At 52.4% G+C, this 20,031-nt stretch overlaps 2 protein-coding genes across 3 annotated transcripts; both read left to right on the forward strand.

The window, feature by feature from the left end:
• The first annotated feature begins 257 nt into the window (after positions 1-257).
• On the forward strand, positions 258-6,570 carry GPR162 (G protein-coupled receptor 162). The gene is made up of 5 exons (XM_021549116.3): positions 258-397; positions 2,070-3,837; positions 4,625-4,814; positions 5,370-5,521; positions 5,685-6,570. The coding sequence occupies exons 2-5, from the start codon at positions 2,998-3,000 to the stop codon at positions 6,210-6,212; spliced, it is 1,710 nt and encodes a 569-aa protein (XP_021404791.3). The 5' UTR covers positions 258-397; positions 2,070-2,997; the 3' UTR covers positions 6,213-6,570.
• Positions 6,571-7,555: 985 nt separating this feature from the next.
• P3H3 (prolyl 3-hydroxylase 3) lies at positions 7,556-19,058 on the forward strand. Of its 2 annotated transcripts, XM_021549072.4 has the most exons (15): positions 7,565-7,994; positions 8,541-8,693; positions 9,379-9,565; positions 9,693-9,824; positions 10,687-10,820; positions 11,094-11,183; positions 11,503-11,555; positions 11,726-11,784; positions 12,941-13,065; positions 13,190-13,285; positions 14,269-14,419; positions 14,588-14,705; positions 17,474-17,549; positions 17,969-18,109; positions 18,367-19,058. In XM_021549072.4, exons 1-15 carry the CDS (start codon positions 7,587-7,589, stop codon positions 18,577-18,579), a joined length of 2,136 nt encoding a protein of 711 aa, XP_021404747.3. In that variant the 5' UTR covers positions 7,565-7,586; the 3' UTR covers positions 18,580-19,058. The 2 variants fall into 2 exon arrangements, with proteins under 2 accessions (XP_085429266.1, XP_021404747.3); XM_085573140.1 differs by lacking the exon at positions 9,693-9,824 and having other exon boundaries at positions 7,556-7,994.
• The last annotated feature ends 973 nt before the right edge of the window (positions 19,059-20,031 follow it).

The following is a 20,031-nucleotide window of genomic DNA, read 5'->3' on the forward strand; positions in this document are numbered from 1 at the left end:
CCCGTGGGGCTGCACAGACGGGAGCCGCCGTGCCGGGGCCATGTCCGAGCCCGGCTCCGGGAGCACGGCCGGGCGCGACCCGCCCCGTCGGGAGCGGCGGAGGGGCCGGTGCCGGGGCGGGAGCCGGTGCCGGGGCGGCGGCTCCCGCGCCCGTCCGCCCGTCCCGCCCCCTGGCTGCTCGGCCCGGCGGTGCTCCCGCCGCCGTCCCCCGCCGCCGCTCCCCGCCCCTCGCCCCTCGCCGAGCCCCGCCCGGCGGTGGCCGGAGCGCGGGGCCGGGGCGGCTGCCTGCGGCGGCCGGAGCTGCGGCGCGGCCGGGGCCGGGGCCGGCACACCGGGCAGAGGCGCGCACAGCCGCGCGGGGCGCCCGTCGCCATGGCAGCGCTTGCTCCGGCGAGAGGTAAGATGGGTCCCCCCGGCCCCCGCCGCCGCCGCCGCCATCGGCCCCCGCTCCGCCGCCGGCGGCCCCCGCTCCGCCGGGCGCGGGGCGGCGCCGCCGCCGCCGGGCACGGCCGCGCCCCGGGGCGCCCCGCGGCCCCCGCCCAGCCCAGCCCAGCCCAGCCCCGGCCGAGCCGCGGCGCTCCGCGGCCGCCGGGCGAGGCTCGGGGCGGCCGGACCCCCGCCGCGGCCGGGCTGCCGAGCGGGGGGCGAGGGGAGGGGGCGGCGGGGCAGCGGCGCGCCTCGGCCCGGCCGGCCGCGGCTCCGGCACCCCGGCTTTCTCCGCGCTCCTTTGCAATCGTTCTGGGTCACCTTCCCCTGCGAGCCCCTTCCCTCACCTGCCCCTGCATCAGCAGCCCCGCCAGCGTCTCCCGTGCTCTCCTCCGCCGGTGGGATGGGCGGTGGGGTGCAGCCGGGCAGCGTGCTCAGGTGAGGACGGGTTTTCCCGACCTGGGCATCCTGCGCTAGCTCTGGAGCACTCTGGTCTCTGCGAGCCGGAGGACCACAGCTTGAAGCAGAACTGGGCCCCAGAGCCAGCAGAAGCAGGAGGATTCCAGCCTCATCGAGGGATCAGTGTGGGCCAGCAGAACAAGCCGGGGTGGGAAGGGCGGCAGAAGGAGAAGCTGCAAGGAAATTCATTCCTCTGGGATTATCAGAGACGGGTAGTTCCGTAACTGTCTCCAGAGGCCACAGGCCTAACTGCAAGAGTGGTGATAATGGGGGGAAAAGGATGAAACAGACTAGAATGGGGCCATCGCCAGTCCAGTCATGGCAAACTGCTCCAAGCAGGGAGGAAAGGAGGCAAAGCCTCAGGTGGTCACAGAGAAGGTGAGAAAATAATGGAGAAGCAGGAAGAAGGGGGGCATGGGAACTCAGCCATTAGCTTGGGTACTGAGCCATGCACATAGTCAAGGCACAGAGCAGGGCCTGTACCTTCCTGGAATATACTGCTTGGGTGTCCCCTGTGGATGAAGACAGAGAAGGGGGTCTGAGCTGGTAGGACCAGGGAAGGCAAAGGTGAGTAGTCTTGGTTAATAGTGGGTTAATAGTCTTGTTCCCTAGGTTTGTGACTGTGGGGGTTTCTGGAGACCAGAACTGCTCAGCAGAAACATGTGGCTGAAATACTTGTGTATCAAGAATGTGGAATGGCAGGGTACTGTTGTAATGGTGGAATGCACCCATACATGGGAGCAGCAGGTTAAAAACCAGACCGCTGGCAGAGAGAAGCTGAGGTCCAAAGACTGTTGGAGCTGTGGGAACTATACAGCTGAAACAAGGGGTGTAGCAGCACATGCATGGGGATGGCAGGGCTGGACTTGCAAGGAATGATGCAGATCAGACCTTCCATGGCAGAAATGGCATTAGTAACACTTTGGGTAGGAAGCTTAGAACTGGAAGGGCAGGGAACATGGTGTGTCTCAGCAGCACTGGATTGAGTTGGTGGGGACCAGAGTCCAGCTTGAGCTGTGTGGGGAATGGTGCAAATATGGCTCTTCTGTTCCCTGAAAGACACAGGGAATGCTCCACACTGTCTAAATCATGACAAGGTGTTAGTGTGGGCAAGGAGAGAGAGGGAGAGATCTGGGAGAATAGAATGATCTTAAATTACTTTTTCTCTTTTCTCTCTTCCACAGTGAAACTCATGCCCTGAATCTCCAAGGGAACCTTTGAAAAGGATCTTCCCCTCCCTGCCATCTCCGTATTGTTTGCCAGCTGTGCCCTGCACAGGAAAGCTTTAAAGACCAGCAAAAAGAGAACAGCAAAAAGGACAATGTAGTTAGAGTGCAGTGAGGTCTTGGGTAGGGAGCCCTTTGAATCTTGTTTCTCACCCTTCCCTCTTTGTTGATAGCTCTCTGACAGCCTTGGCAGGAACCTCTACCTGGCCACAAGCGCAGTGGCATTTGGTGAGACAGGAATTACGCACAGTGTATGCACCACCCTCACTTTTTCGTCAGGACCTTTGCTCTTTTTCCTGTCACCTCTGAAACTCTTGCCTAGCTCCTCATTCCCTAGGACACTGGGAAGCAGGCACTTGGTTCTGCCAAACTGTTTGGAGTCTCTAGAAATCCTTGTCTGTGTGTGGCCTTCACCAGTCCCAGCAGAAGGTGGCCTCTGAGTCAGAAGGTGTCTGGTGGGCACATGAAGTAAGGAGAGCTTTTTATCTGGGAGAAGAGTGGAGGAGAGTGATGTAATAGATGGGGAGGAAAAAAAAAAAGTGAGCCCAGGTGAATGAGGGAAGAAGCACTGGCAAGTGTTCATGAGAGAGAAAAAAGGTGGAAGAAAGAAAGAGAACAAGAGAAAAAAACCAGATGAAAACGTTAGAACAAGGAAAAGAAATATAATCGAATAGGAGGGAAAGGGAAGACTGGAAGCGAGACAGAGTTGACGGCTGTTCTGCCTGGCACCTGGTGGCAATGCCTTGAGAAACCCTTCCAGTGTGCAAACAACTCACATTGCAGCAGCAGATGAGGAGAGACGTGGCTCCCGCAGCGCAGAGTCCCACTCACCCTCTTACAATATCCCAGCAGCAGAGGCAGGGTGCAGTCTAGCAGGGTTGGCAGCATGGGGGACTCTGAATCAGAGTCCACCTTGCACAACAACTCACTGTGGTGGCTGGCATGTGGGATGTTAGCTCTGTTAGCCAACTCTTGGATTATCCTCAGCATCACAGCCAAACAACAGAAACACAAGCCTCTGGAGCTGCTGCTGTGCTTCCTTGCTGGCACACACATCCTTATGGCAGCAGTACCCCTCACCACCTATGCCGTGGTGCAGCTGCGGCGCGAGTCCTCCGACTACGACTGGAACGAAAGCATCTGCAAGGTCTTTGTCTCCACATACTACACCCTGGCGCTGGCCACCTGCTTCACAGTGGCCTCCCTCTCCTACCACCGGATGTGGATGGTGAGGTGGCCAGTCAACTACCGCCTGAGCAATGCCAAGAAGCAGGCTCTGCACGCAGTCATGGGGATCTGGATGGTGTCGTTCATCCTCTCCACCCTGCCCTCCATCGGCTGGCACAACAATGGTGAGCGCTACTACGCCCGTGGCTGCCAGTTCATTGTCAGCAAAATAGGGCTGGGCTTCGGTGTCTGCTTTAGCCTCCTGCTGCTCGGAGGAATCGTCATGGGCTTGGTGTGCGTGGGTATCACCTTCTACCAAACCCTGTGGGCACACAGGAGACGCCGGCGGTGCCACCATCAGAGAGCAGAAGAAGCCTCATCCTGCTCTTCATCAGCACACACCACTTTCAATGTGCCAGCCATTGTGGTGGAGGATGTACGAGGCAAAAGGAGGTCTTCCCTGGACGGCTCCGAGTCAGCCAAGACCTCCTTGCAGATGACCAACCTCATAAGCGCCATTGTCTTCCTGTATGACACGCTCACTGGGGTGCCTATCTTGGTAAGCATCCAGTTCTCCCTTTCCCTTCAGAGTGTGCAGTTAAAGCAGATTTGCTTTTCTCTCAAGTTTTAGAGAAGGATCTCTCCTGTCCCACCAGCCGCAGAACTGCCGCATCTGAATCTGTGTTATTCTGAGCGGTGGTTTTAAAAAGATTGCAGTAATTCTCTCATCCTTCCGCAGCAGCATTTTCTTAAGTCTAAGTCTGGGGAATACACACCGCACAGCTAAAACCACTGTGCAAGTTTTAAGTGGCTAAGAGGAGAGGAAATTATTCTGCAAACTTACTTGTAAAAACAATGATATTTCTATTTCTCCAGTTTGCTTCTGGAGAACTGGTACACCAGCTTTAACAGCTGATGCATCCAGTTGTCTTTTTCTTTCTGCTTGTATGGCTGTAGGCAGCATTCAGGTTTTGGCCAGCCGGTCGATTCTGTGCAAAATTGGAGAGCTGGAGAAATTCTCAAAAAGAACCCTTAAAAGGGGAGAGGCTGAGTCACAGATTATTTTTTTCCCCCAGCGGCTGGTGTTCTTTGTTAGCACCTATTTAGCTCCAGCTGGTAATGAGCACAGGAAGAAGGGATGCTAGCACCAGGTCTCATGGTAGAGATATGACAACTTGGAATATGGTCCAGCAAACCTGAGGAAAGACCCCAGGAGCAGGTTTTCAAAGGGACACAGGGTAATTACTTGATGAATCCTTTAGAGACAGATTATGTTCTACTACAGAATTGTTACCTTTCTGCCTACTTCTGTCTCCTTGGCATTGTTGCTTTTTCTTACCTTACAGGTCGTGAGCTTTTTCAGCCTGCGCTATGATACGGCCCCCACCTGGATGGTTCTGGCTGTGCTCTGGTGTTCCATGGTGCAGACCTTGCTGCTCCCCTCTTTCATCTGGTCCTGCGAGCGCTACCGAGCAGATCTCCGCACCGTGTGGGAGCAGTGTGTGGCAATCATGTCTGAGGAAGACACAGAGGATGGTAAGCTCCTCACCACCCCACAGTCACCTTTCTTCACTAACCAACCTCCCCAAAAGACTACAGAGGAAAGAGGGGGTCTTTGGGGAAAGGATCTTGTGGTGTTGCGGGTGGCTCAGTGACATTTATGTTACGGCTTGAAGTCAGCAACCACAAGAAAATTTATTCTGTGGAGGGCTCTGCCACTCGCAGCCTGAGGACTAGCATCCAGGAAGCATTAGTGCAGCATCCTCCTCACTAGTTGCATAGATACATTGTGTGTAGCTGCCAAACCACAACCAAAGTGACATGCTGGGCCTCAGCCCAACTCGCTCATTCAAGGGTCCAAGAGACCTGGCAGTGAGCGATTCAAAGGCAAGACAGAAGAAATAGGGCACTGTGTGGGTGCTTTAGTGCTGCTGCAAGCAGAAAGACAAGGTCCTTGTTCAGAGGTGAGCCCTCAGGGCTGCAAGTAGGACAGCACAAGTCAGATAAGCATTAGGATGGTATCCAGGTGCCCTAATAATGCTCCTCTTCTGACTGAAAAGTGTTGACCGCCGTTCTTGTCTTTGCCAACAGATGGTGTGTGTGATGATTATGGTGATGGCAGGATCTGCAAAGTGAGATTCGATGCGAATGGCGCCGCAGCTGCAAAGCGGGACTCTCGGGACATCAAGCTGCTGCCCATGCACCACATGTTGTTGCCCCAGGACAAGGTGCATTACCTGCAGGTGAGCCAAGAGCTAGCAGGGCAGCCCCACAACCCACTTCCTTCTCCGTCAGTTTCCCACGCCTTTGTGTCCTCTTGACTCTCTTCTCCGAGAACCTCAGCTACTCCCTTCCTGTTCTGACTCTTCAAGTCTTCCATCACCTGCCCCCTTCTCTGTTTTCCAGGTCCCTATTTCACGGAGACTGTCACATGATGAGACTAACATCTTCTCCGCCCACCGCTCTGCTCCATCCTTCCTACACAAGTGGTCTTCATCTGACGACATCCGCATTTCCACCCCCCGCAAGCCTGGGGGCCCCGGTTTCTTGCCTCCCCAGCTGCATGACTACCAGCACCGCCGGCGGCCCCCAGAAGATGAGCTGACGACCCTACGGCAATTTTTGGAGGGGGGGCTGTTGCCCCGGGGTTCCAGCTCCAGCGCCTGCTTCTTCCGAGATGAGATCACCACGTTCATCGACGAGACGCCACAACCCACCCCAGCCTGCAGCCCACGGCACTCCCGTCTCCTGCTCGCATCACGCCGAGACCGCCGCCTCTCCCTCGGCAGCAGGGAGGAGGAGAATTCCGACCGGCCACGGCGCTGCTCCGTGCTTGGCAATGAAGTCTGGCATCTGCAGGATGGAGAGCAGGCACCATGTGAAAGGACCCCAGAGGCCTGCGAGCCACAGACCTTCCAGGACCCCAAACTATGAGAGACAGCATCAAAAACATTCAGTGCCATCACAGTTTTTAAATAAAACTTCAAGCGTTCCCTTTGTCCCGGGACCCAATCACTAATTTGCATTCTCATCTTTCTCGCCAGCAGGCAGAAAGCACGGCACCCCATGCTGGTGGGGAAAAAAGAAGTGGGACAGATCCACAGAAGGGAGCACAACGGACGGACAGACAGCCTGTGCCTGCTCTCAGGTTACAAACACATCCACTGCTGCCACCGCCACTTGGCGCCCTTGCCAGTCCCGTCCCTTTGTGAACTCCACCCTCGCATCCGCTCTGCCCTAAGAGACAAGGCAGGCGCAGAATGGTATTAAAATTCTATATTTGGAGTGTCAATCGTGTGTCTGTTTTTAAAATACTATATTAGTAATAATTTTGTTTCCATAGAAACAAAATGATTGGCCCGGTGTTTAATGAAGCTTCACAGGCTTCTGGAAGGGAAACGCAAAATGTGCGAGGCTCCTTTCCTCCCTCTTCATCCTTTCATGTCAGCTTCTCTGAAAGGCAGTGGATGCTTAGCAGCCGAGGAAAGGGAAGGATGCCCTTAGAGGAGTTGTCATGGGAGACTGGGTGAAAAGTCTTCGGTCCATTTCAGTTGCGGTGCTAAGCAGGAGGCCTCAGGTTTCTGACATTGCCTCAAAGCAAAACCATTTGTTGAGCAACTCCAGGCTTGGAAAGAATTAAATTCACTCCAAGAAGATCTTGACTCTTAACATCTTATTTCACCAATGCAAACTGTTGATTCCAGTGCAAACTGTGTGAAACTTCAGATAGCCCGAACTTCTCAGCCAAAGAGGAAAGCTGACAGAGGCTTCTGGGGGAAGTCCCCGTCAATTGCCCACACCAGCAAAGCTGGGAGTGTCGAGGCCTGGAGCAGGCTCCTGCCCCAGACACAACTCTTGGCAGGGAGATGCAAGAGTAGTGTGTGGGAGATGGACCTTCTGGCTGGTGCTGGCTGTAGGTCCAGCCAAGGGCAAAAGTTTGGCAGTGTCAGAGAAGAGGCAGTGTCAGAGGGAGACAGGTAGCGCTTCACCCCCAAAGCACTTCTCCGTGCGACGGAGTATGAAGTGTCCAAGCGTGACTCCAAGGAGAGGCGTCCTTGGAGGCGTTTGGGTGACCGACCCCAAATGGGGGGTTCGCGTGGGGCGGCAGGCCAGGGGCCACGTCGGACCCAGCGGCGGCAGCACCGGCAGCCCCCGGGGCAGCGGCGGCTCCCGGCCGGCGCAGCGGGACCCGGGCCGAGCCTTCCCGCCCACCGCGGCCCCGGACCGGCGCCGCCCCCGGGGTGGGCCGAGCCCGGGGCCCGCCAGGACGCCCGCCCGCCGCGGACCCCTTCTCCTCCTCCCGGAGCCATGGCCTCGCTGCTGTGCCTCAGCCTGCTGGCCGCCGCCGCGGCCGCCACGTCGCCGGGCCGGCTGGTGCCGTTCGACCTGCTGTACGCGGACGGGGTGCGGGCGTACCTGGCGCGGGACTGGGCGCGGGCGGCCGAGCTGCTGCAGCGCGCCCTGCACAGCTACGCGGGGCTGCGGGCCGCCCGCCGCGCCTGCCGCGCCGCCTGCGCCCGGGAGGAGCCGTTCCCCGGCGGGCCCGGCTGGGAGGCCGCGCTGCTCGGGCCGGTGCTGCGGCGCGCCGGCTGCCTGCAGCGCTGCCTGCGCCGGCGGCTGCGCCCCGCGCCCTCCGCGCACCGCGCCGGCCGCGCCGTGCGCCGCGACTTCCAGCGCAGGGAGCCCTACAACTACCTCCAGGTGGCCTTCTTCCAGGTGGGCGAGCCGCAGCGGGGCGCGAGTTGCCGACGGCTCTCCCAGAGGGTCCCCGGGTAGCCGGGGGGGTGGACGCCTTTCCTTCAGCCTCGAGAAGAGACAACCGAGAGGGAGCCGTATGGATGTGCATAAATATCTACGAGGGGGTTGCCAAGGGAATGGAGCCAGGTTCTTCTCACGGGTGCCAGTCGCTACAAGAGGCAACAGGCAGAAACTGATGCACAAGAAGTTCCACCTTTAGGGGGAATATTAGGAAGAGCTTTGCTATGTGGGTGACCATGCACTAGAACAGATTGCTCAGAGCAGAGGGAATCTCCCTCACCAGAGACATTCCAAAACCATCTGGATGCAATCTGGTGCCATGTGCTGTAGGACGACCCTGCTTGCGCGGGGAGGTTGGAGCAGATGACCCGCTGTGGTCTCTTCCAATGTGACCCATTTTGTAATTCTGTGATTCTGAACCCGGGAAGTAGCTGGGGTGAGGGGTGGGTGTGAACAGCAGAGACCTACAGGAGCATGACAGGCACTGTTGCCTTTTCTCCGCAGCTGAAGAAGCTGGATCAGGCCGTGTCTGCCGCTCACACCTTCTTCGTCGCTAATCCCCAGCACCTCCAAATGCGGGAGGACATCGAGAAGTACCGCCGTATGTCAGGGGTGAAGTCAGACAGCTTCCAGGACTTGGAGGCCACGCCACACTGGGTGAGGGCTCAGTGCAGAGCCACGCATGAGCAGCTTTTATTCCACCCTAGGGACCAGTCTGGAACCCTGATCTGTTCCTATGCAAAGGCCATGGCTTGAGACAGGCCCCCATACACAGAATCATATAGAGATTCAGCTTGAAAAGAGCTTTTAATGATCACCTAATCCCAGTCCCCTGCCATAGGCAGGGATACCTTTCACTAGATCAGGTTGCTCAAAGCCCCATCCATTCTGTCCTTGGAACATTCTGAGGGATGGGACATCCACAGCTTCTCTGGGCAACCTGCTTCAGTGTCTCCTACATCAAAGTATCTTATCTCCAGTGCAACAAATATTTATCTTCCATCAAAATGCTTTTTCAGTTTAATACCATTGCCCCTTATTCTGTCACTACAGGCCTTGGTCAAAAGTCTTGCTCAGACCCCTTTGTGTCTGAACGGCTGCGGGAAGATCTCCCGGCAGCCTTCTCTTCAAGGTGAGGACAAACCACTGCAAGTGTGACAGAGAGACTTTTTGATGACAGTTATTTGGCTTTAGTCTAGGATTTGCTGTCACTGTGTGGTTGACTGTGCATGAGCAGGTGGGCCGCTTTATGTCAGCCCCATCCTATGAACGACTCAGAAGTCTCAGGGCATCCTTTGGTGTCACCCACACTGATGAAGGGACCTGAATCTGTCCTTCACAGGAGGCATATGAGGCTGGTGTGCAGCACTATGATGCAGATGAGTACCTGCAGGCTGTGGCCGGGCTGGAGGAGTCACTCTCAGAGGCCCTGTCAGCGCTGGAAGAGTGTCGTGCCCTGTGTGAAGGGCCTCGGGAGGATGAGGACGAGGAGGAGAAAATGCAGCCTGGCCTGTATGAAGCCATTGCAGGTAGTGTTAGAGGCACAGAGGGTTGGGTAGGAAGGCTGTGCTCCCCACACTGGGCACATCCCATCACCCAGCACCCCTGTCTGGAAGAAGTGTGGGCTACTGCCTTTCTTGCTCCCCTCTCTTGCAGCCCATTATATTCAGGTTTTGAAGTGCAGGCAGCAGTGCGTCCTGGATATTGCCACAAAGCCGGGGAGAATTTCTGCCACAGAAGATTTCATACCCTCTCACCTTGATTTGCTGCAGTTTGCCTACAGCCAGGGTGAGCAGAGCCACAAACCAGCAGGCTGTACTGTGGCACCCCTACACTTGCCCTTTGCCTCTGATCCTGGAGGGCAGCATTTCATGGGGAAAAATGGCACACTGTCCTGAGCTCTACTTCTGTTTACCCCCTAACTCCTCTGTTCAAGTCTGTGGCCACCTTGGGAGATGTCCCTTGTGGTCTCTTTCAGTCTCATTGCCCAGCATCTGTGGGGTGAGGCTGTTCCCCATGTCTTTCCTCCAGCACACTTTTTCAGGACCTTGTTCCAGCTATTTACTGAGTATTTTATACCCTCCTTTTCAGTACATGATTCCAGACAAGGCTCCCCCTTCCTGCCTAGAGGCTGCACATCTCACCTCAGCAGTGGTGTTCCCTCTGAGGCAACCCTACCTGCCTACCTGCTGAACTGATGGCTTGGCATGACACTGGTCATCCTGTCACTCTGTCACTTTCACACATCCCTCAGCCCTTCTTTTGCATAACCCTGCCTCTCCCCATATTGACCCAACTGTTCTTACTTCTTCTGTCAGACAGCTGGTAAAACTTGTATCTCAAAGAAGCTGCTAGACCCCTCATCTTGTCTGTTGCATGAGGGAAGTGAGACCATCTCTCTTTTAAAATATACCTACTTTTAATCTGTTTATTGTAAACCAGCTCCCAATAAGTATTAAAGGCATGCCTGTTCTGTACCAGGATCATTCCCATCGCTGGGTGGAAGCCCTGCTAGGCAGGGGTTGATGTGTACTTGGTGTAAGGCCAGCTGCCAGATCCCGACAGGGACACTGGGTGCTGCTGGCCTGCACACATTTGCTGCTCAAGTCTTTCAGACATGTGTGTTTGTTCTCTTCTGTCCCTGCACAAGTTGGGAACCAGACACTGGCTGCTGAATGTGCCGCTTCCTACTTGCTCTTCTATCCCACGGATGAGCCCATGTTGGAGAAGATGAAACAGTATCGCACAGAACTGGGAGAGGATGCAGCTGTCACAGCCAGACAGGTAGCTACAACTCCAGGTCTGTCCTTTTTGGTCCTCCCCTGTCCCACAGGACAGGATCACAGTCCAAGAGACAAAAAGGGAAAGGTGTTTCACTGCAGACATGTGCCAAGGCCAGGACTGAAGAAACTGGAGTTTACATCTAGTCTGTCACAGTCAGTGTCCCTTCAGGACAAAAACGGGCACAGCAGTGTGATGGGGTCAGGCTTCTGCCCTGGACAGGGAAGGGGTTGTCTTTTGTGAGGTGCTTGTTTGACAGTCTCTTTGCTTCCTTAGAATATTCAGCATTATGTGCAGAGATCTTTGATGGAGAAGAAGTTGATTTATTATGCAGTAGAACATCTGGGAGAAACTTTTAATGACCCTGTAAGTAACAGTATCATCTTAATCTTCCTGCCGTGGCTTCACCAATTGTTCACAATCACAGTTGTCAGAATTTACTTTAGTTGGCCATGATCCAGAAATGATCAGATGCTGATGAGGAGGACCCCCAAGTCCTTATGAGGTGGATCTTTAAGGCCTTTCTGCTGCTCCAGGACTGAAGTTAGTTTGAAATTGCTGCTCAATTTGCATTGGCTCCATTTGTCTGTCCTGAGAAGTGAGCCACAGTGGTTGGTCTGATACTCACTGGAGCAGCAATGCAATTTTTGCTGTGTACTGAACCACTTATGTTTTTGTCCTACAGGATCTTTGGACTCCAGATGAGCTGATTCCTGAAAACCTAAGGGAGAAACACAGGTAATATTATATAATATGCAGTATAAGTAGGGGTGGTACAAGGAACAGTAATATGTAGAGAAATGGGCACAAAAGGAACGGGAAAGATGTGAAATGCTGCTACAGAGGGGGGTTGGGCATAGCTCTGTGTACTGACAGCCCTGGTCTCTGTTTTTGCCCTTGCTCCCGAGAGAGGATCAGGAGAAGCAAAAGCAGGAAACTCTGGATATGGAAGAGAGGGAGAAGAGGGGTGAGTAAAAGAGCTTGAAGGAGGTCTTGGATGCAGTCAGCCTGACTTACTCAGGCTAAGTGCTGTCTTCCACCCTCAGACACTGGAATGCTAGCATAGAGGCAGACTGACTTGAATGGCTCAGCAAGGCTTCTCACTGTTCTTTTTCTCCTCTTTGATGCATGTGTAATCTTGCAAAATCTTACTGCGTACATCTCTGGCATGCGAACTCAGAGGGCATTGTGGCTGGAGAAGCTGAGAGCAGACTGAATGTGTGTCAAGCCCGTGGACATGCAGATCCCTGTTCAGTGTGCCAGCAGTGTCTACACCAAACCTGGTTCAGCTCCACCAGCCCGACTTCAATCAACACTTTTCTGAAAGGGACATGAAGGGAGGGGCCGGGAAATGGAAACTGGAAGCAGGCAATGTAGCTTGGGCAAGTCGTTCCCTGAAAAGCAGAAGTCCAAGGGGTTTGTGGCCAAATGATACAGGCTGCAGTGCAGAGTCTCGTGTTCTTGCTGGTCCCCTATTCTTATGTGCAGAGCCTCTTGAAGGGCTCAGTCGTGGAGTCTTTGCTTAAAATGACCCCAAGCGGTTCTCTGCTGTGGCACACGTGAGAGCAGAGCCTTCTAAGGGCCTGAGTGCCTTGGCTTTCCTTATCATCCAGAAGTCAGAGGGGTTGGGAAAAAAGGCTGAAGATCAAAAAGCTAAATCATCAGCTAATATCCAGTGCTTCTCTTTGGGGTGAAAAAAGCAGAAAGAATTCACCAGACATAATTCTTGAATAAGATGTTGATGAAAGATGATTGGAAGGAGGGTTGATGGAGGTGTTTACCTGCTTCTTTTCTCCAGAGCTTCACTCCAGTAGGCTGGACCTGTTCCACTGCTGCAATCCACAGTGCACTCAACTTCTCCCAGCTCCCTGCTGCTCTCCCAGCAAGTCCCAAGTCTCTGCTGGCTCCTGAAGCACGTGCTGTAGGCCAGCTTCCCCAGCTGGTGCTCTGATTCCCCTGAAGCATGTGAGGGGTCTGCAAGGAGCGGGCACTTCTGGGGAACTGTCCTGTCTTCTCAGAGAATGTATAGTGTCTCTCCACTTCCTTATCCAGGCTGGGGGCTGGTGTCTGAGGGATTCTTGTCCAAAGCCTGCTCATGCCTATCCGTGCTTGCTTCTCAATAGGTCCTTTGCCTTTTGAGGGTATTGCTGTCACAATGGATTCCCAGCAGATGAATGGAACCCAGAGGGTTGTTTTCGACAGAGTGCTGACAGAGTCTGAGTGCAAGGACCTTCTCCGACTGACAAAGGTGAGGCCAGGGTCCTGTAAGAATTCCTGTGTGTGTACTTTCCTCCTCAGCAGGCAGGGCAGTAGGGTTTCCATGGAGAAGAGGTGGCAGCCTAATGCATGTCATCTGTATCCTTCTATTCCAGGCAGCAGGGGAAGCAGGAGATGGATACCGGGCAAGACGGTCACCTCACACCCCACATGAGAGATTTGAAGGGTTAACTGTTCTCAAGGCCGTGCAGGTAAAATGCATCTATGAGTCTGCTGCCTTCTTAATTGTCCAGAAAGAGAGTTTGCCACCTGAGGGTTTTCTTCTGTGAGTTGCACTCTGGGTGGTGTCAGGGGTGAGCTGTCTCCCTCACAACACTTGTGGTCTCGTCTGACCTCCTTCCTCCTCAGCACATTCAGGGATCTTATACGTGGAAGGCTTGACAAGTGTTTTCTCTTCTGTGAGGCACGGTTTGGGGACTGCTTCTCCCTGTGAGGTATCCCTACAGACACGCTTAGTTTAGAGCTGGAGAATAAATTAAGGTAGAAGGAGCCTCTTGAGATCTCTGATCTGACCTCCAGCTTGCAGCATGTCTAATTCCAAAGCTAGATGAAATCCCTTGATTCTTTATGTAGGCAAGTTCTAAATATTTCCTAGAGTGGGGATTCTCCAGCCTCTCTGGGCACCTTTTCTGGTGCTGTACCAGTCTTGTGAGGGTGAAATTTTTCTTTATATCTAGCCAAAATTTCCCTTGCTGCAGCTTTGGTCTGCTGCTTCTTTTCAGTGTGTCTCTCTGAGGAGACACTGTCTCCATCTCCTCTATAATCCCCTTTCAGGTGACAGGAGGCTGTACTTAGATGTTCCTTTGGCCTTCTCTTCTCTAGACTGAAGAAAGCCAAATCTTTCAGCCTGTTTTTCTAAGTTGTGTGTTCCAACATTCCTGCCATCTTGGGACTCTTCATTCAAGACTCACTTCAGTCTTCTAGTATCTCTTGTGTAGTGGGACATCCAAAATTATGCAGCTTTACAGATGTGGCTTCATGGGCCAAGGAGAAGGAAATAATTACTGTGCTGTACAGTTGTACTCCTGAGTTATAATTGAATGAGAAAATGTGTTCTTTTCTTGCCTGAGTGACCACAGGACTTTACAAAGGTCTCTTCTTCTGTGCTGTGTACGTGTATCATTTCATAGAGTGTCTTTGTAAGTATTGTAACAGACTTGTTTTTCACTTGTAGCTGGCCCAAAATGGGGACGTGGAATGGAGGGACGCCAAATTGCTTCTGCAGGCTAGCGAGAAATCTCGGAAAATCATAGAGTCCTATTTTACTCCTGGAAAGAAACTCCATTTTTCGTTCACACACCTTGTGTGTCGCAGAGCTGTAGATGGTAAAGAACCTTTTATCCTGTTAGTGCCTGCCTCCCAGAGAGTCTCCTCACTCCCAGCCATGTGCTCTCAGGAGACTATCCTCCATGTATTCTCACTGTATCCCTTTCCCTCTGCTTTATTCTTTCTTGAAACTGAAAATGCCCATATTCCTTTTTGTATATTTTCAGGGGAGCAGGAAGGTCGCATGGATCTTAGTCATCCTGTCCACGCTGACAATTGTCTCTTGGATCCTGAGGGGCAAGAGTGCTGGAAAGAACCTCCTGCCTATGTGTACAGGGACTACAGGTAAGAGCAGCTGCATTAGATCATGTGAAGATATTCCTGGCCCCATCAGAGGATGAGCTTAGCTTATAGAAACCAGGTGATGGTTGGCTCAGAGCCATCCAGGACTGTAGCATCAGGCCAAAGGCTGCATCAGCAGCTTCAGAACAAGGTGTAAAACACCTTCCCTGGGTTGGGAAGACCTGCCCTTTCTCCTTCCTTGCTTCACACAGCCAGCTTTAATAGAGAGCAGAATGAGGCTAGGAGGCTGCACAGATTAGAACCATGGTATCAAACTGCTATCTTGTAGGTCTACCACAGTACTACAGTCAGCTGCCAGCCCTTTTGACAGGCTGTTTCTTGTAGTCGAGTTCCATCTTTTACAGAATTCTGTGAATTATAAGGGATATTCGAGCTCCTTGGATTCCTTTTGTTTGAGCAGTCAGTGTACTTCAGTGACTGTTCTCTCAAGATTCACTGCAAATACTTTGTCTTGGGTTTTTCCATTCCACTTGAGAGTTTATGTTTTTTCCAGCCTGTGGCAGGTTTTGTTACTCTTCTGTGAAAGAACCTGAAATATAGTTTAATGGTGATGCCAGTTGTTGCACACTGCAGCCAGATGAGGTCAGTTCACTACAGCTGATTCCTCCTGCTTGCCATCTCATCCCTGAGCATCCAGAAATTTTACTTGTCTTTTCTTTGAATGGTAGCTATATCTAGAGCAGAAATCTCTTAAGAAGCTGTGATAAAGATATGGGACTTAGAGGGAATTCTAGTATAACTGAGTTGTTTCCCTTTGGATAGCAGTGTTTACTTGGTATAACCAAATTGTAAAGTTACCAGACTTTGTTGTGTAACTACTTAGATGTCCCTCCTGTGAGAAAGCTGTCCTGTCCCTTCACTGCTCCCTGGTTTCTCTGACTTCCACATGAATGGATGGTAAAATACCTTCCCAGGATCTATGCCACTGAGCTATTTTTGGGAGTATCCCTGTCCCCTTACAGCTCAAGTTGTGACTGCCCAACCAGCTTAAGGGCTGAGCTCTTACAGTGTCCTTTTGAATAAAGTCCCTGTGTTCCAAACTTCCTGGATCTTTCCTGTGAATCTGTGCTATGGGCATTAATTATAATATTGAGCAGGATTGGGCCCAGGGGCCCACGAGTTCCAGTAAGGCTGCTCTGGGTGCACAGTGCTCCTTTGGGTGCCAGCAGTGCACTGGTCCCTGTGCGCTTTCATGCTCATCTTCACCTTCTCTTTTCATTAGAAATTTCCCCCATGGCACCATTCTGAGTCCTTTTACCACAGTCCAAACTGCTGAGATTGAGCATGTAGTGTTTCCTTGGAAAATGCACTATTTTTTCAATCATTATGTGGGTAGCCCAATCTGCTTTTAGTACCCCCATGTTACATTTTAAGACCATTTTCCGTTTGCTTCTTGTCCTCCAATTACCCTTCTCAGAAATGGAGTCTAAAGCCCTGCAGACTATTGAGGTCAGGATAACACAGTTTATGCTTCAACCATTATCCCTACCTTCCTGTCCCTTTGGACGTGTGAGAGCTGTCCTTGCTTTTCTCCACTCGTGTCAGCACTCTGGCTTCACAGCCTCGTTAAAACCCTGTGGCAGAAGAGCTACAACTTCCTGGGTTCCAGGACTGGTAATCCTCTCACTGCCCTCATGTCCTTAACATTGCTTCAGCAACCACAGTGTTCATTTGTATTTCTTCCTCTGTGTTCCATTAATTATGAGCCTCTGTTGTTCCTCTATTGTAAATGCAGGCAAACCCGATGGGAAGAAATTACGATGTCTGACTCAATTCAGAAGGCTGAATTATTTATTTATTATAACTATGCTAAAATACATTAATATACTATATAAAAGGAGGATACTGAAACGACATACTGCTTTCTATGACTCTATCTCTAAACCTCCCACAACTCGTGACCCTCTCTCAAGAGTCCAGCCCCAGGTGGGTTGGATTGGCCATCAGGCTCAAACAATCCTCACCAGAATCCAATCAAGCACTCACTCCAGGTAAACAATCCTCCAAACACATTCCACACAGGAAAAACAAGGAGCAGAAATAGAAGTTGTTTTCTCTTTCATTTCTCTCTGTGCACCTCTATGAAAATCCTGAGAGGGAGAGAAATGTGCTTGCCACATTCCTCTGATGTTTTCTATCAGCTTAATCGAATACCAAGAAGAACCCGGGCAGTTTGTGGTCCATTCTTTCACCTACTTGACTGTGGGCTCACCTGTGCTGTACAGTGGCCTCATTACTTCTCTTCTTGTATAACTTTAATGAAGTTTCTTGGTTTAATTTTCTTTTCTACATGCACCAGGCCCCTTTTTGATCATTCCAATTCTAATGTTACCCTGAAATTGCTTGACTGTTAAGACACGGCTTTCTTTGCTGATCAGTCTCCTCTTCCAGGAATTGAGTTATTCCCAACCTTGAAACATAAGCAGCAGGTTAGAAACAAGGTCTGTCAAGCCTAGGGCATTGTCACAACAGTGCCACAGATTGCATGCTGCAGGGTATTAGGAACAAACCAAAATAAAACGGGACAAGTGTGTAGAGCTAATTCCCTGGCATTCTCTCCCAGCCTCCTGTGGCTTGCAGCTCAGGGACTCCCCTGAGCTAGGCACTGCTGTACTTAACACCCTCAGATGGATTCTCCTGCTAACTGGTCTGCTTGCTTTTGAACCTGTGACAAGGAGTGTGGGGAAGCACCTGGGAGGAATAAGCTTCACTGTACATATGTACTCTTTTTTTTTTTTTTTTATCCACAGTGGCATTCTCTACCTCAATGATGACTTCAAAGGTGGAGGCCTTTTCTTCACTGAAATGGACACTGTGACCGTCACAGTAAGTCTGGGACTGGCCAAAAGAGGGAGAGAGGACTGAGGGCGAGACTTAGGCTGGGCAGGAGCAAACTGTTTGGTTATTGGATCCCACCACTCCAAAAACAATCCCATGATGGTGCAGTGGCAGATTCAAATAGGGGCAGCTAAAGGGAAATTGAGGCAAATCTCAGACAGAGCAGAGTTTGACTCTTTCCTAGCTGAGATTTCCCAGGCTCTTTCAGTCTGTGGGTGTCTGTGACCTTTGTTGTCCCATTGATTCTCCCTGTCCCTCTCCAAGGCCTGCCTTGCTCATAGACTGTAGATTCCTAGCAGCTCTCTGCTCTTCCACGTTCCCAGAGGCAGTGTCACCTCTGTAGAAGCACTGTGTACTCCGGAGCAGGGGTCTGCTGGCTTCACAGTCTCTTGTCTCTCTCCTGGCAGGCCGAGGTGCGTCCCAAGTGCGGGAGGCTGGTGGCCTTCAGCTCTGGCAAGGAGAACCCCCATGGCGTGTGGGCCGTGAGCCGCGGACGGCGCTGCGCCATCGCCCTCTGGTACACACACTCCCAGGAGCACGCTGAGCAGGTGAAGGGCCATGCCGAGGGACAAATACAAGTAGCTCCAGTGGGATCAAATCCCACTGGGGAACAGCTTTTGGGCTTTCCCTTGGGGCAGAGCATAGTGCAGCAGCTGGGGGCTGCCCTTGGACAGGGTGTCTGGTGGACTGGCCAGCCTGGGATGCGTCCTGCAGGGGGGATTGGGCTCTGGAGCGGTCGGGTGGATGTGCTTTGTCGAGACCCCAGCAGGGAGGATTCACATAATTTCTGTCTCCATGGCTGCAGGAACGGGTGAAGGCAGAGGAGCTGATGGAGCAGAGGGCTGTGGAGCAGGACCAGCCTGATGGAGATGAACATCAGGGAACTGGTCGCAGCAGCAGATCCGCCTCAGAGGCTCGTGCTCCCAGGCGTGCAGGCAAGCCTGCAGACCAGGGACAGAAGCCTGGCTTGGACAGGAAGCAGCACCCCAAGGTGCTACGGGCCAGAGATGAGTTCTGAGGGCATGGGGCCCTGTGGACTGTCACACACTACACCTGGCAGGTCACGGAAGGACCGGGACCATGGAGGCCTGGGGCAGTGTATTAGTGTGGTAGAGCTGTAGTGATGGGGAGGGGTGCAGCTTTCTTCTCTGTGGTGTCCCAGCAGCTGAAAAATGGGAGAAGGACACAGTGTGGAAGTCAGTGACACCAGGAACTTTCTTCACTGCCTCACCCTGTTTGCCTCACTGAGAAGTAAGAAGACAAAGTCTTCTACCCCACTCCTCTCACTGCTAACTTCTTGGCCATCCAGGGCTAAATGTGAGAGGGGGAAGAGGAGCCTGGAGTCTTTCGGTGAGGGCTGTCTCACATTCAGGAGCTCAAAACTAAAGCGCTTCAATTTCCTAAGCACCTGCAAACTCCAGAACTTTGCAAAGTGACCTGAGACAGGAAAGGTGAGGGACTGTGAATAGATGGAATAAAAGCCAAATGCTGGACACAGATATTGATGGGAGCGTGAGTCTGTATACCAGGGCGACGTGCACACTTGTTTCTGATTGAAATTTAATTAACAAATGATGGGAGGGGATTGAGCCCTCAGTGAAAGATAACAGTATTTACCCAGATGTCAGCTACTTCCAGTAAGGGAGAGCAAGAAAGTCAGCTGTGACGTGGCTAACATGGAAAGGGTGAGGAGTGCCTTTAAGAAAGAGCACTGTGCACTCACATTTCCCTGTATCAAGACTTTTTTTTTGTTTTCATTTTTTTTCCACTCTCCATGCACTAAATTGTCCCTGAAAGCAGAAAAGAGATTTTGTTTATCATTTTCCACCCTGATAGAAAGACAATCTGCTGTCACTGCCCAGAGGATTAGTGTCCCGAGATGGGATTATATTGTAGTCAAATAGGAATTGAATGGGGTGGATATGGAGTATCTAAAAGAGCAGTGACCCTTTTCCTGGGAAGCATTAGAGCAAGAGATCAATCTGTGGTCATGACATACTCAAGCCTTGATGAGTTGTGCATGGAGACCCCAAGTGCAGTTCAAGTGGAAGAAATCCTTAGAGCCAGAGGCAGTGGTGTAAGAGGTGGGTGAGTGATCCCCTTTGTCACTGTTGGCACAGGGCCCCTGCTCCATGGAAAGGGAAGTCCTTCCTCAGTCTGAATCCTGATGCTTCTTAACATGCAGGCTTGGGAAACTTGTGTTGGCAACCTTTTTTGCTTTCCATCCCCTTCTCCAGGGTCACAGGAAAATGTTTGATGTGTGCATTTCAAATTCCCTCTCCCACGCAAAGGAGCCTGTCACATCCCAGCACCCACATGTCCATCCCAATGATTTCTGGGGGGTGCTGGGTGGTTCCTAGTTGATGAAGACACTTTGGGGGCCGAGGGGCCAGTGTCCACATCTCTGGCTTGCTTTGCCCAAAGGTGGCCTGGGTGATTAGACTGATGGCCTCCTGACGTCAGATGAGAT

The sequence above is a fragment of the Lonchura striata genome, chromosome 1, assembly GCF_050655825.1.
Source record: "Lonchura striata isolate lonStrDom1 chromosome 1, ASM5065582v1, whole genome shotgun sequence".
In the NCBI taxonomy this organism is placed as follows: Eukaryota; Metazoa; Chordata; class Aves; order Passeriformes; family Estrildidae; genus Lonchura; species Lonchura striata.